Source organism: Mastigoproctus giganteus, chromosome 12, assembly GCF_048544385.1.
Source record: "Mastigoproctus giganteus isolate SK-2022 chromosome 12, ASM4854438v1, whole genome shotgun sequence".
NCBI classification, from domain to species: domain Eukaryota; kingdom Metazoa; phylum Arthropoda; class Arachnida; order Uropygi; family Thelyphonidae; genus Mastigoproctus; species Mastigoproctus giganteus.
Window position 1 is genome coordinate 28,724,090 of NC_143586.1, and position 16,199 is coordinate 28,740,288.

The window sequence follows — 16,199 nt, forward strand, 5'->3', positions numbered from 1 at the left end:
AGAAATATTTTCTTGAAATTTCGTTAGGAGATCAAACCCAGGAAACTGCTGTTCCGATATTGTTTACTAAAAACAATTACAATAGAGCAAACTTTTTTTTTTTTTTATCAAATGCGCATTGCAGTGTTATCAGTTTTACACTAGTTTTTTTCGTTTCCAACAGATGAATTTCCTTGATTTTCTGTTCGTAGTACAATACACATTGAAGAAAGGAAATAAGATCTGTTCGCCTTTCATAAACAGTTCTTGCTACTGTTTCGCTTTATTGCTTCTTATGTCAACAACAGTAGCTCGCGGTTGTCTTTTGTTTATTTTCTTTCCTCCCTTCCCGTCTCGATGTAGCCGTATGGGAGACAAGTCACGTGATATATATTTCCCACACTTCGCTCGTACTGGGTGAAGTTGTTTATCAGAACTACTCTCTGTAAAAAGAAATTTGCGCTCTCTACATCAAGAAACGAATCAAGTGTCGGGTTTCATAAGCTCTAGGCTGGTTAGGGCGGGGGTAGAAAAATAAATTGAAAAGGCCTAAAAAAATGCATACTTGATGTCACATTTTTGTCATTTGCGTGAAATTCAATAGAAGGTTTTGAAAATTGAAGTGGGAAAATTCAAGAAAACAATTCTGGCTCCAACTATAGCGAGTTTCAGCTCTGTAATTAAGAGTAAAAATTATAGAATTAACTTGCTGAACCCAGTTGGGGTTGGAACGTACCCCACCAGATGGGAATACAGTTAAGGTTACTTGCTTTTTTACTGTTTTCAAGCCGACCGGGCTAGCCAGGTGGATAAAGTGCCTGCCTGGCAACCCAAAGATCGTGGGTTCGAATCCCGCCTCAGGCTTGGATCACAGTAAAATACAAAAACTTTGGGAGGTGCATTATAGCCACAGAAGCTGATGCGCCAACAACTAACAAAAAAAAAAAAAAAAAAAACTGTTTTCAAATTTCTTTAGCTTTACTTGGATTGGATTAATAAATTATGTTTCTAGAAATTTCTGTTGTTGAGTCCAGATTTCTGATCTTCATAGTGCCAACTGTAGATTGCGATTTTCTAAAAAATCCCCTTTTAATCCTTGTAAAAATATATTTAATTTTTGTTTACAAAAATTTTATTTTCATTTTCATTTATTTCAGTAACAAAATTTTATTCTCATTTATATTTATGTTTATGCTTTTAACCTTTTGACTTGTGGTTTACATCAGAAATAAAGACACATGTTGCTATTTTTCTTGCAATCCTAGCTGTTGACACCTGATGAGTGGCCAGTTTTGTAAGTTGTGTGGCAACATACTTATGGTCAAAAATTATATATAATTTTTGTTACCTTCTATTGCCCTCCTAGCACTCTATCTCCCCTTTTTTTTTTTTTTTTTTTTGGTTAATGACAGTAATTGATATGCTACTACAATAAGACCTGGATAAATTAGTATCCTGAAAAATGATGAGGTTTAATGTTGCAACCCTTGCATTTATCAATAATCCCAGAATAACATACCATTTGGGTGACATCAAGCCAAAGGTAGTGGAAATGAAAAAACCTAGAGGTAATTGTACAATGCAACATGAAAATTTTATGAGCAATGCAGATAAGCTTCTGTTATAGCTTGTGGGGTTCTGCCAATGATATATAGAAATTTTGTAAGATGGCCAAAGAGGTAATTATTCCATTGTATAAGGCAAAGGTAAGGCCTCATCTTGAATACTGCATACAAATTTGGAAGCCACGTTTTAGGAAGGATGTAGATCTGTTGGAAAGGGCGCAAAGAAGAGCAACAGTATGTCAAGAGCAAGAAGAGTACTCTTACAAAGAAAGACTTGAGTTCTGTAAATTGCAGCATCTGCAAGAAATGATTGAAGTGAACTAAATACTAATGGCATGCTTACTCTTTCTTGGATGCACACAAGAGGATACAAATTTAAATTGGAAAAAGATGATTCTAGGATATATATGATGTGGAAATTTGCCTTCATCCTAGTGTTGTGGAAGTAGATATCTTAGATAACTTTAATCCTTCAGCAATTGCATAGAACCTGACAGGTGCTCTTCTAAAATATCTCTGAATTTTTTTTTCTACCTTTCTAAATATAGTCAAGCTGTTATTCAAGACACTTAAAAGCAAAATTTTGTTTATTTGGAATTAAAAATGCAAAGAACCTGTCAGGTTCCATGCAATTATTTACTGTTTTTTGCCTTTCATTTCAATGTGCCATTTTTGCTTTTAATGTCTTGTAAACAACACATTACTCATACACGTGATTTGAAATGAGTGTGTCAGCTGATGGGTGATAACACATCTGCTAGGAAAAGTAGTTCCTCTTTGTTTTATGTTTAATTATACAAAAAAAAAATGTGGTTTTTTTTTATTAATATTATTATTGATAAAATGGTTTCTTACTTCATTAACATTTTACAAATGTAAGTTGTAAATTTTGCTCTTAAATATTTCTCTGTGCACTGTAAAATGGAAGTGACTTAGTTTCATGTTTATTTTTAATTGTAACTTTGTGTTTTTTTTTTATTTTTAACAGTATTAATTTGTTTTTTTTTAAATAACTAATAAAAAACACAGCATTTTTTAAATATTAACATTTTTTATTAAAAATTAAAAATTACACATGACTGCAATAAGTACAGCAATCCACTAAAAAAAAAAGAAAAAGTGGTACATTGCAAGCAAAATTTAACAAAAAACAAAGTTGGGCCTATTAGTTTCCACATAATTGTGTTAATAAAACAAACAGTGGTGCAACTGCTTCCAGGTTAAAAAATGATTGGGCAAATTATTAGGACAGACAAGCAAATGAAATAGGTATTTTTTATGGCTTACATCCATGTACTGTTTTGCCACTGCTAATAGCTAGTACTAATAGCTTTAATTTTTGCAATAAATACCATGTATGTCACTTTCCCATTACCTTAGTACTTCTTCTGTTTCTAGCTTATGCCTATAATTACCATATTCAATAAATACCAAATCATCAGCATAAGACAGGATCTATTCCTTCAAGATCAAAATTCAAAAATTCAGCTGAGACAGTACTCCACATGACAAGCCCCAGGACTGATAACTTGAGTAAACCCTCTTTTCCACATCATGAATTTTAAATACTATCCAGGGTACCCTTCTGAATACTTCATTAAATGCATGATTATGTCCTCTGTTAACATATCCTTTTTTGAAGCCAGTGTCTATCAGATGTTAAATTAGCTTCATTGTAACTCACAAGAAACCTATTTATACACAGCAGTCTCTCCTAAATTTTTTTGATAGGCAGCAGTGTAATTGGGTGATATGAACTGAGCTCATTCTGGGGATTCTTCAGGATTACTTCCATTAGTTAGAAAACACTCCTTTAGAAAAAAAAATTATATAGATGTAACAATATTAGGTTTAAGCTCTCTCTCTCTTTCAATGCCTGAAAGTATAATCTTGGTAGTCTCTGACAACTGCAATGTTTCCACATTATCAAATTTTATTTTATCAGCAGCTATTTTGTAGAAGAATAGCCAAGGATCTGATGATGATGATGATTAATCTGATGATATCAGAACTTTCTCATCTCACTGAAGTTCTTTTTATTGCATTTTATGAGATCACTATGTCTGATTCTTCTGCTGTGCTGCAGATCTCTTCTTGCTTTTCATACGTTTCTCCTTAAATACTTTGCAATACATCTTTTAACGTTCCAACATTTATATACTGAATAGTGGTCCCATCTCTTAATCTTAGCTCGACATAGCAAAGTAGTTAAGTGCCACAGTGCAGTTATACACACTCATTATCAAAATAATTAATTGCAGATTCCTCTGACCTCGTGTTTGAAACATGACCTCCCCCTTCCTCATTTTGAATCAAACAAAGTCCTGTTGACTGTTTTCACAGAAAAGTTTCAGCCTCATTCAGTTTCAATCAGGTTAACTGTAGCCAAGAAAGGCTACAGTTAACATGTTTTATAATATCAAAAGTGACACAGCAGTGTAATTGGATTCAACAGAGAAACACTACTGAATTTACACATCTACAGGTGAGTCTCTGTGTATGGAGGGATAGCTGGCAATGGGTTATGATATATGTTTATTCCTTTCTCAAAAATAAACTGGTCTCTTGTTTTCAAAGGTTTTTATTCAGTACTTACCTAACTTAATGTAAACACATTGTAATAATAATGCTAAAGTAGCTGAAAGATAAGGACTTTTTTTTTTATTAGTAAGACATTATTCTTTATACTAAGTTATTCCTACTGTAAATTTTCTTAAGAAATATGAATTATTATTTTAGTTCTCAGAAGTGATATGATTATGAAATTGTCAAAAGTTGTAAATTAGACTGTCATCTTGAATTTCTGGGGGAATTTTAATAGTATTTATTTATAGTCTGGCAGCATATATAATAAATTAAAAATATAATTAACATCATGTTCAAAATGTATTTTTCAGATGTTAAATGATCTTGGCACTTACCTCAATAAAGCAGTTCCTGACACAAAATTGACTATTAAAAAATATGCCGATGCTAAATTTGAATATTTGGTAAGTATATCTACCATGAGTCATATTGTGTGTGTGTGTGGATGAATTATGTGTAAATTTATGGATAAGAAAATGTGATTTTTTTTTCTTTTAGAAATACATTTAATCTTTACCTGCATAATTTTTAGAAAACATCTTCCCAAAATAATGCAGTTTGGATTATATTTGGATTAAATGCAGTTTGGATTATAAATAATTTAAATTGGAGATATTTACAATGAAAGTCAGTTAGTAATTAAGGTTAACATACAAGGGAGGGCGCTGACTCTCTTTAAAAATTACAGCTGTGAATTACAGGCTCCGAAAAAGCAATAAGTGTTTGCCTTTTTATTTACATAATTGTTATTTTATATTGTACTTTATACATAGTCTTATAGTTATAGTTACGCTGTTTATTTTTATTTTAATTTAGATAAAGAGTTTTTGTGGATTACTACTTAATATACGTAAAACCGTTATTTCGTTCGAATCTTGCAGCTATTGTTTTTGTATATAGTGGTAGGGAATTCAAATTTTTAATTGAGGTAACTAGGTAGCTCTAACTTATAATTATATAGCGTAATACGCTTCACTGTTTCTATTAGATAGCGTAGTATTGACATTTACTTAATTTAATTTATTGATCTTATTAATTTAAAATATGCCCCAAACGAGAGCAGCAAAGCAACAGGCACAAAGTGACGGGAGTGCTGTGACTCGGGGGAGAACTGAGGGGGACAATTCTCCAACGCATCACAGCCTAAAAAAATGTGCAACTTGTGAAATGTTTGCCGAACTCTCTGGAACGGAATATGATATTCGCATGGGGGATGTCTTTTTGTGTGCGCGATGTAAGGAGTGTAGGGAAATCAGGCGACAACTCAGCATTGTTATGGGCCTATATGAGAGCTTGAAGGACAGGGTGGATGCCCTCGAAGGATCTAAATTGAGGGGCCCATCAAGCTCTCAGCTGCCCACATCAATGCCAGAGCTTGCACTTGGTCATCACGCAACACAGCGGCAACCCCCAAGGCAGAATGCGCTGGTCCCACAGGAACTAGTAGTTGTTGGTGACTCTATTGTCAGGGAAATGGGGAACATGCTTTGTAAAAAGGATATGTTGAACAGGACCAGGGTATGTCTGCCAGGGACAAAGGTTGATGACGTTGTAGAGCGGATATCATCTTTTAAGGGCACAAAAGGTGATATAGTTGTACACGTTGGCACTAATGATATTAAGAGTAGGAGACCGGCAGAATTACTTAACAAGTACAGGTCATTGTTGAAAAAAAGCCGGGAATTAGGGTTGAATTTGAAAGTGTCTGCAATTCTGCCCAGACACGATAGAAGGGAGTATATGATGAGAGCCTTGTCGATCAATTCGGCCCTGGAAAGATTGTGCAAGGCTCAAGGGATAGAATTTTTTTCAGCCTGGTCTGTACTTGTTAACAGGAGAGACTGCTTCTACAGGGATGAGATACACTTAAATAGAAAGGGTGCAAGAATATTTGCTGATGCTATCGAGGCAGTGTTAGGTGGGTCAGAAAACTGCTAGCTTGGGGGGATACAAGGACTAATAGTTTAACAGTAGCTGAAGGCAGAGGTGAAGGTGATTCTTGCATAACTTCTATTAGAATAAGTAGCGACCTGGAGTGAGGGGTGTTGCGGGTTTCAGGGACGGATGGCAGTCATCGTGAAATAGGTGGGTATATGGGATGTGTTAGGGTAACTAGGAATAGGAGCATGTATACCAATGCTAGAAGTATAGTAAATAAATTTGATGAATTTGAAGTGTTGGTCAAGACATCAAAGGTGGATATTGTTGGGATAGCAGAGACGTGGTGTCACACAGATATAAGGAATGCAGAACTGGAATTTGGGGAGTACAATGTGTACAGACAGGATAGAAAGGGAGGAGGTGTTATGCTGTTAATTAAGAAAAACATAAAATCAAAAGAAGTGCACCCAGTTGATATAGATGAACAGTGCACAGTTGAGTCAGTTTGGTGTGACATAAGCACTGTGAAAGCAAAAATAAGAGTAGGAGTGTGTTATAGGCCTAATGACTCGAATGAGTACAATGAACAATTGTACAGAGAAATAGAGTGGGCTAGTAATTCGGAATGTCTTATAATGGGGGATTTTAACTTCTCAGATATAGACTGGAACTTGTGGGTTGGTCACTCACACACTAGTCAGACTTTTGTGGATTTATTGGATGATTGTTTTCTGCAGCAGCATGTTCAAGAGGCAACCAGAGAGAGTAATACTCTTGATCTGGTTATCAGCAGTGATCATTCGTGTATTAAGAATCTGCAGATAAAGGAACCACTAGGTGGCAGTGATCACAGTGTACTGATGTGGAATTTACTTAAAGACTTAATTACCATCAGGGGTGAAGGAAAGGGTTTTTGCTTCCATAAAGGTGAGTACAGTGGTCTCAGAAAGTTTTTAAATTCTGTACAATGGGATCAACTGACGATGTTACCAACAGTAAATTCTAAGTGGGAAGCATTCAAGGAATTAATCGTGGAAGCTACTAAAAGTTTCATACCTATTAAGAAATATTGTCCAAGGTTTTAGGCCTAAATGATTATCAAATGAACTAATGAGACTTGTAACAGAGAAGAAAAATGCATGGGATGCATATAAATTATCAAGCGACTCAGAAGCCTATGGCAGATATAAGCTAGTCTGTAATTAGGTCACAAAGGAGGTTAGGCAGGCGAAGGCAGATTATGAGAAATCCTTGACAAAAGATGCTAAGAACAACAGCAAGGATTTCTTTACTTATATAAAGTCTAAAAGGAAGGGGATGAATCTGATTGGTCCACTTGACATCGATGGTTCGACTGTTGATGATCCTGCTCAGATAGCAAACAAACTGAATGAGTATTTTGCATCTACATTCGCACATGAGGAATTATTAAGGTTTGAAAATGGCAGAAGGTTATAAAATTGTAGCAGGATACTTAATGATTTTGTAATTACTGAGAGCAAAGTGGAGGAGAAATTGTTGAAGTTAAACATAATAAAAGCACCTGGGGTGGATGGGATCTATCCAGTTATATTAAAGGAGGCGGCAAAGCAACTAAGCAAACCCTTAGCAATAATTATGAGAGCATCATTGGACTCAGGGGAGGTTCCCACTGACTGGAGATGTGCAAATGTATCTCCAATTCACAAAGGGGGATCGAAGGGTGACACGAGTAATTACAGACCAGTTAGTTTAACTTCTGTTCCTGGTAAAATAATGGAGTCACTGATTAAAGATGCATTGCAGGATCATCTAGAGAAGACTGCAGCAATAATTCAGACACAGCATGGGTTTGTTAGAGGAAAGTCTTGTCTGACAAATTTGATAGGATATTATGATGTGGTTACAAAGGAACTGGATGCAAAAAATAATTTTGATATCATATATTTGGATTTCAGGAAAGGTTTTGACACTGTTGCGCATGGAAGACTATTGTACAAATTGGAGCAGAATGGTATTAAGGGTAAGTTGCTACAATGGATAAAAGGATGGTTAAGTGGGAGAAGACAGAGGGGTGGTAATCAATGGGTGCTGCTCTTCGTGGACTAATGTTATTAGTGGAGTCCCACAGGGTTCGGTGTTAGGTCCACTGTTGTTTTGTTTATTTATCAATGATATTGATGAAGGTATATCAGGCTTAATGTCGAAGTTTGCAGATGATACAAAGGTTGGCAGGGTTGTTAATGACAGCAGTGGCAGTGTGCTACTGCAACAGGATCTAGATAATTTAGGCAGATGGGCTAAGAAGTGGCAACTGAAGTTTAACCTTGACAAATGCAAAGTACTGCATATGGGTAGAAGTAACCCCAGAGAAACATACCAACTGTGTGGTACTACACTTAAGGTGGTAGAAAATGAAAAAGACCTGGGAGTAATTGTGCAGTCAGATATGAAGTTTTCTGAGCAATGCAGACAGGCTGTCAGGGCAGGTCATGGGGTTTTGTCAGTGATATATAGGAATTTTGCTAGCAGGGAAAAGGAGGTGATTGTCCCTCTGTATAAGGCAATGGTCAGGCCACGCCTTGAGTACTGCGTACAGATCTGGAGGCCTCATTTTAGGAAGGATGTAGATTTGCTTGAGCATGTACAGAGAAGGGCAACAAGATTGGTGAGGGGAATGAAGGGATCCTCTTACCAAGAGAGGCTTAAGTTCTGCGAATTGCAGTGGCTGGAGACTAGGCACCTGCGCAGTGATCTGATTGAGGTGTATAAGGCCTTGAATGGGTTGAGCACGCTGAATTCTGATGGGATCCTTCCACTTGTTCAGATTACGAACCTAAGGGGGCATAAATTCAAATTAAGAAAGGACAGATGTAGAATAGATGTGCGGAAATTTGCCTTTAGCCAGCGGGTGGTTAATTGCTGGAACAAACTTCCATCTGTCGTGGAAGTTGATAGGTTGAATAAATTTAAGGAGGAACTGGACAGGCATTTGGAGGGAATGGTGTGATTTTTTTTTTTTTTTTGGCTGATGCTGCATAAGCTCATACACTTGCTTTCTTGCATCACATGCCACTACTACTACTACATACTTCATGCTCTTGTTTAGCCTTGTCAAATAATCATCGAACCAGGACACAAAAAACTTTATTAATCAAACATCAATGATTAATTCCATCTCCTCAAGGAGATGAGAATCAAAGTGAAAGTATGCATTCAAAATTTGTAAGCAAATTTTTTGTATTAACTTTTATTCCAAATTTTGCATTTTTTTTGGAAAAAAATAATGTAAATTCATTTTTGTATTACCAAAAATTATTATATTATGACAATCCAAACTGCCTTAGTGTGTGTGGTTATTTTTACAATAATCTTTTACTGTTTTGATTCAGATAAAGTCAATAAAATTTTTGAATTAAAAAAAAAAAGCAGGCTTTACATTATTTTTACATCACATCATATGCATGTTTTCATTTTATATCATTATATACCTGTTAATTGAAATAGCAGTAAATAAATAATACCTATTACTTCATTTTAATATTCATTTTCTATTACTTTTTATTTTTCTAAAACTTTTTTAGTCCTATTGTTTAAAAGTGAAAGAAATGGATGATGAGGAGTATACTTATCAAGCACTTCAAGAACCACTGTATCGAGTAGAAACTGGAAACTATGAATATAGGTATGTACTTAAGTTTTATTATTTTAATGGGAAAAAAAATCATTACAGAATTATTCAATTATAAACTGATCATGAATTTGTTAATTTTGTCTGAAAAAGACAAAAAGTCATTTTATAAAATCATAAATAAAACTCTTAGGCAAACCGTACTTCTAATTTTCTACAGAATTATTCTTTAAATTGATCCTGTTCATTTTCTTGTTTTTATCATCCCCTGTAATAAATACCACAATTTCTATCTACATTATTATTATACTAATGCTTTATTTTTAACAACCTAGTGAGAAATGTAGTTAGAGAGTTCTTCAGGTTGCAGATTCAAGCTAACACCATACCACAACTATGCATTCTAGCACTTTCCACCAGTGAAAAGTGCAGAATGTATGATTATGGATGTTTTATAAAAATTACTAATCCTGCTCAATGAAATGAAATTTCAAACCAGATGACTACCATTTAGACAGAATCATGTTTTCTACCCTTAGCCTGTTCAAAATTGAGTGTGCATTGATTAATAACTGCCTTGCTTTCCAATTGTTGTGAGCTTTGGTGTAGACAGAAAATAAACCTGGAGATTTGGATGCAAGCCAATAAAGGGATGCAACATTCTTATCTTGAATAGCCTTAAGCACATTTATTAAAATAAGGGATGAGATTTAGGGTGGAATGGAGAATAATGGTTTCATTCCTGCAAGAGTAATTTCATTGACACAGTCTGAACAAACATTGGGATCAGAAGGTTTAAAACAGTAATCCAGCCAAGGAAAAGAAGAATAGATATCACACAAATCATCCCATTCCACATTTCTGTAATGCCATATAACACGAGGTTGAGAATGGTCATGAGAGAGAGGCTCTATAGGACCATTACCAAGTTGTGATCTGAAATATCTAGGGAACCACTAATATTGACCATGTACTTGGAATGGTTGTTGGTGAGGAAAAGATAACGAGTGTTGGGTGTGAGATCATTGGCGGTCACAAAGCCTCAGCATCTCAATCAGCTGGGTCCATCTAACTATAAAACTGAAGCCAACTGGAATTGTGAACATTAAAATGAATTAATCACCAAGTAGAAATTTACTCCATTGTTAGGAAAGTTAGACTGAAAAAAGTTGAGTTGAAGTCAGAGACTTCAGGTGATTAGTGGAGTTGGGAGAATAATAGAGGCAACAAATGAATTTGACAGAAAGGGGCAAAGTGATTTTAAACCTGAGGAGATTAAAAAAAAAAACAAAAAAAAAACGACTATATTAGACAGTCTCTGACAAGGAATATCAGAACAGATATATGCACAAGTACCACGACTGAAGCAGATGATTAAGACAGATAGGTGGATAGTGGCTGGAGCAACCAATAATTGAAACTTGGTCTAACCTAGCTATAAAACATATCTCACTTCCAGAGTAAATTAATTTATAATTTTTGCTTAGCTGTAGCTTAGTTTATTCATCCTCTTGGTTTCTGTATCCCCCCCCCCATTTTGATATCATATCAATAAATTCTTCTAATTCAACTTATTTGCTGTATGATCTGCCATTGACAAAATTCATCAGTTCATCAAGGTTATTTAAATTGAGAATATCTTTTATATTCTTAGTGAAGTGTCCTTCTTTGAAAAACCAAATCAGTCAAATATCTTCTGTGTTCTCAACCTTCAAACTACATATGGTGCAGATTCTTGGGACTAATCCTGGACAGTAAGCTGAACTTCTTTGAGCATGTTAAATTATTACGTACTACCTGTCTCAAAAAGATCAACATGCTAAGAGCTTTATCTGCCCATTCTTGGGGAGCAGACCATACAACTTTGCTGCTCTTATATAGAGCATTGATCAGATCCCGTTTAGATTATGGTGCTCCAGTTTATGATTCTGCCCGAAGGAGTGTACTACGCTGGCTGGATCCTATTCAACATAATGCACTGTGGATTGCAATTGGTGCATATAGGACATCTCCAACTCATAGTCTATACATTGAAGCTCATGAGCCCCCTCTGCATCTCCGCAGAAAAATGCTGTTACTTAAATATGCAGCCAAAATACAGACTTTCTCTTTGCATCCTATTCAGCCATACCTTTTTAATCAACCACTAGTTAATCTCTATAGAAATAAACCAAGTAAAATCCGACCAGCTGGCCTACGGCTCCTTGAAATATCACAGAACTGGAATGTTCCTCTCCACAATAGGCAACAGATAAAGAATTATTCTCATCCTCCGTGGACCCCCTTTCCTCAACTGACTTGTGATACAGTCAGTCCTCGTATAGCACGATAGTTGTGTTCCTAGAAACCCTCGTGCAATGCAAAATCGTGCAATATAAACAACAAGCCCTATGGGAAAAATAGGGTTAGGTGCTGACCAGCCAAGATTGAACACACATTTGTAACCAAAACATTACCAAACACAATAAATAATGGTAATAAAATACTTACGTATTTTATTACGTTGTAATTATTAGTCGATTAATTACGATAAAATTATTAGTAAATTTTATTAGTCGTAATAAAATATTGCTACTGCTTTTGCTTCTATCGTAAGCAAACTTGTTTTTTGTTTGATTTTCTATCCAAACAGTTGACAGACGTTGCATCTCTTCCAATTCTTTGTGTCTTAATCTAATGGATTTTAATTACACTTTGAGTTGTTCCTGCTATGAAAGTTGTTTTTATTTTCTCTGCATTCTTTGTAATTCTCGGCGTTGCCTCATTTAGGTCTGTAGCACGTGCAATATCACATGGTCTTTCATTTCGCTCAAAGCGTTTCACAGTTTCATATTTTTTCGCTATCGACAGTGGCAGACTGGCCATAAGCCTTACCGGGGAAACCCCGTGGGCCGGAGGTCGGTGTGATTTTGGCCATAAACCATAGTATGAGGCCACTATAAATTTTCCTGGGTAAGAATTTTTGACCCAGTCCGCCTCTGTTTATCGATATTGTTTTTTTTTTTTCTCTCCGAATCTGCAGTGTCTTCGCCAGGACGCTTCCTTTTCACACCTTTTAAGTATTTTACTCATTTTTAGGGAATAAAGCACAATTACAAAACGAGGAGGCACGCTTGATACACATAAACAAAGCTGCGCGCGTGTAGCAACTGAATAAACAACACCGTAAAGGCAGAGATACACTATTAACACTTCACATTTTACTAAAGCACATTTCTAGGGGTTACTACCATAAAACAATAAAAACAATTTCCAGTTGCGTTTCCGCTAGTGGAATCTGTTATAAACTGGTAGTAAACTCGATCTAATTGCATTTGCGATTATACCGATAGGTGGAATTGTGTTGGTTTTTACTTTATTATGGTGAAATGTGTTTCCCCTTCACTGATATAAAAAAACAAATACATTTTGAGAATCTTCTCTTCGTTCCTGTCGTGTTGCGTTCAGTTGGAGTGATTCCACGTTCGACTGCCATTTCTTGTAAACACAAAGGCGAATCGTGCATAAGCGAATTCGGTTCGTGTTATATAAGATATTGTTCCCCTATTTATAAATCGTGTATGATCGAATTCGTGTAATGTAAACACGTGTTATACGAGGACTGACTGTACTTATTTTCTGCAATGGGGAAAGAATCGCCTACTGACACTGAATGTGCAACAACTCCATGCTAGCCGTCTTCAAAGCTATGCTAACTTCTTGCTGGTATATACAGATGGTTCCAAATCTCTTTCAACTGTTAGAGCCACAGCAGTATTTCCCTCGGCTATCATATCAGCTTCTCTTCCACCTGAGTATAGCAACTTTTCAGCAGAATTGTATGCAATACAATTAGCTCTAGAAAATTTGACTCTACACCCATCTGCAAAATATATAGTTTACACCGACTCTCTCAGCTCAATTAGAACAATGCAGAATCCCTCTCAAAAGAATCACCATATTTTAATGAAAATCAGGAGTTTGCTATTGCAAATTGATCACCGTCAACAACTAGTGAAGTTTTGCTGGATTCCAGCACATTCAGGCATAGAAGGAAATGAACTGGCTGATATATCTGCTAAAAATCCATCAACCTTAGACTTAACCTCTGTCTTCATTCCAGCTTCTGATTATAATATCATAATTCAAACAGCATACCATGCACAGTGGACAGAGCTATGGCATAAAGAAACGAATAACAAACTTTTCCAATTGAAACAGGACCCAAAATTATGTCACTCATGCACTCAGACAGTTCGGTGAGAAGAAGTGGTACTCGCACGGATAAGAATAGGGCATACCCATCTGACTCACCTTCATTTACTCACTGGCAATGATCCTCCTTAGTGTTCACACTGCTCTGAACATCTAACAGTCAAACATATTTTGATTGACTGTCCACACTATCAATCACATCGTACTTTAACACTTCAAAATCTGGCTAATCTTCAAGAACTGTTGACACTACATCATATCATAGGAGAGGAAGCAAATATTAAGGAACTCTTTTGCTTTTTGAAACAAATTGGAATGTATAATCTTTTATAAATGGTTTCAGAACTGAAATGAATTTGAACTGCTACGTTCTTAATTATTTTCTGATATAACTACGAATAGGCGCACTATAGCCATAGCAGCTAATGCGCCAATAAACAACCATACCACACATATGGTGCTGGTACTATTACCTTTCACGTTTGGGATCATCATTTAAAAAAAAAAAAACACCCAATCCATCCCAGTCTAGCTTTTGTGATTGTATCTCACCCTCAGACATCACGGTATTCAAATTAAATATATTACATTTTCATGTTTCCATGTTTATCTCATCTGCCTTCTTTTTTTCCTATGAAGCTTATTCATCATTTCAGAAATATTCTTGCATTTTTAGATGAATATATCACAGTACCCTTTTCATTTATAATGTCATCAGTTCCAGCATGAATTTGCCCTCTGCCCACCAATATCTCCCTCAGATTATTTCTTTGGTACCTCATATGAATGCTAGGTATCAGTCCTGTTTCTTATTACCCATTCTTTATGCCAGTCACTGTATTTAGGAAGAGTTACTTGTTCTTTTTTGGTTAGCAGGCATCACAGTAAATTTACTCTTAGTATCTTTTTGTTTAAGAAATTGGAATAAATATTTTTTAAGAAATATATTTCTCATTTATTTTGATTGTTTTTCAGTTCTGTATATTACATAAATTAATATAATAATAATTATTATTTAATATAATTTAATATTATAGATTAATATAATTAATATAAATTAAATGTATATATATTTATATTTATTTTCTATATATATGGCCACATAGGGTTAGAGGAGAACAAGTACAAGAATATCACATTGATTCAAATACACAAGGAGCATAACTCTGTACTTATATAGCGGGGCCGCCTCTATAGCCAGGTGGGCAGGAGCAGCAGTGCGTAGCACACGCTTCTTGATTAGACTGGGGTTCGAGCCCGTGACCACCAAATACGGAGGATGCAGAAAGGTCAGGGAATGACCACCGCACGTCATTGTTGTAGCACGTCCGTGCTACAACAATGACGAATGAGTAACGTGCCACAGTTTGCTTGTAATGTATTTAAAAATTCTGTCAGTTGAGAAAGGGACACGAGTTCCGAAAGCTTCTGGAAATATTTTATTTTATTTTATTTTACTGGGTATACTTTAAATAAATATCTGTTAAACTATGGACCCCAGTACTCCAGGCCCATTTGTCACTATTCGATCACTTTATGGCCATAATACCTACAACGATTGTGCACAGTTGCAAAAATGCTTCCTCTCAATAGCTCGCTACAGGCAACATTTACGCTTCGCCCACAGATGCAAAAGCAATCGAATTATACCTAAAGGGTTCCGATACAAAGCCCCGTTCCACAACTCTCATATGGATCGTGCCTGCTTTAACTTCAGCCTGCGCACGTTAAATTTATGGATATCCCATCTCCACCATGAAATCAGGAACGCTGACTACAACAAGTCCAGACTGTTACAACATATACAAGGTAAGGTCTCGCCTATTGTATTTACAAACCTTATACATACCATCTGCCATCGGGCTAGTCAGACCTCGGATACCTACCGTTTACGCCAACAGCGCAAGTTCATAAACTTGAGCATAGAAACTAACTCCTTAAAGACGAACACTCGTTCAGACGACACGACTTCTTTCGTCTTGAATCTAAGTAACAAACAACTGTCCAACGAGCAGCTGAGTGTTTTATCAAACGGTATGAAATTCGCCGTTATACCATCGAAACCTCCCATCACACAGCTCGCTATGGGCATAGAAGCCAGTATTACCAACCTTCCCGAAGAAACTGCCAACGAGATCCGATTCAAGACTGCCGCAGTCCTCCGCAACACTCGAAAAACGTGCTCAAACCTCAACCACCGCCAACGTGCCGCCCTGTCATCTATAAGAAAAGACAACTCCATCGTTGTACTTCCTGCGGATAAAGGGCGCCGGACTGTTGTGCTGGACCGATCAGCCTACCGAGAGAAAGCCTTGGCCCTATTACTCGATCCTAACGTATATGAACCTCTACCTGATCCTCCCGTTAAAGTCTTGAAACGTCTG

General features: G+C 36.1%; 1 protein-coding gene across 2 annotated transcripts in view; it reads left to right on the plus strand.

The window, feature by feature from the left end:
* The window catches only part of PICK1 (protein interacting with PRKCA 1), a 91,745-nt gene that overhangs the window by 60,069 nt on the left and 15,477 nt on the right, over positions 1–16,199 (plus strand). For both annotated transcript variants that reach the window (XM_090386081.1, XM_090386080.1), the window contains 2 exons: positions 4,442–4,534; positions 9,575–9,675. In XM_090386081.1, the coding sequence (XP_090242207.1) occupies positions 4,442–4,534; positions 9,575–9,675 (194 nt within the window). The remainder of the gene's footprint in view (positions 1–4,441; positions 4,535–9,574; positions 9,676–16,199) is intronic.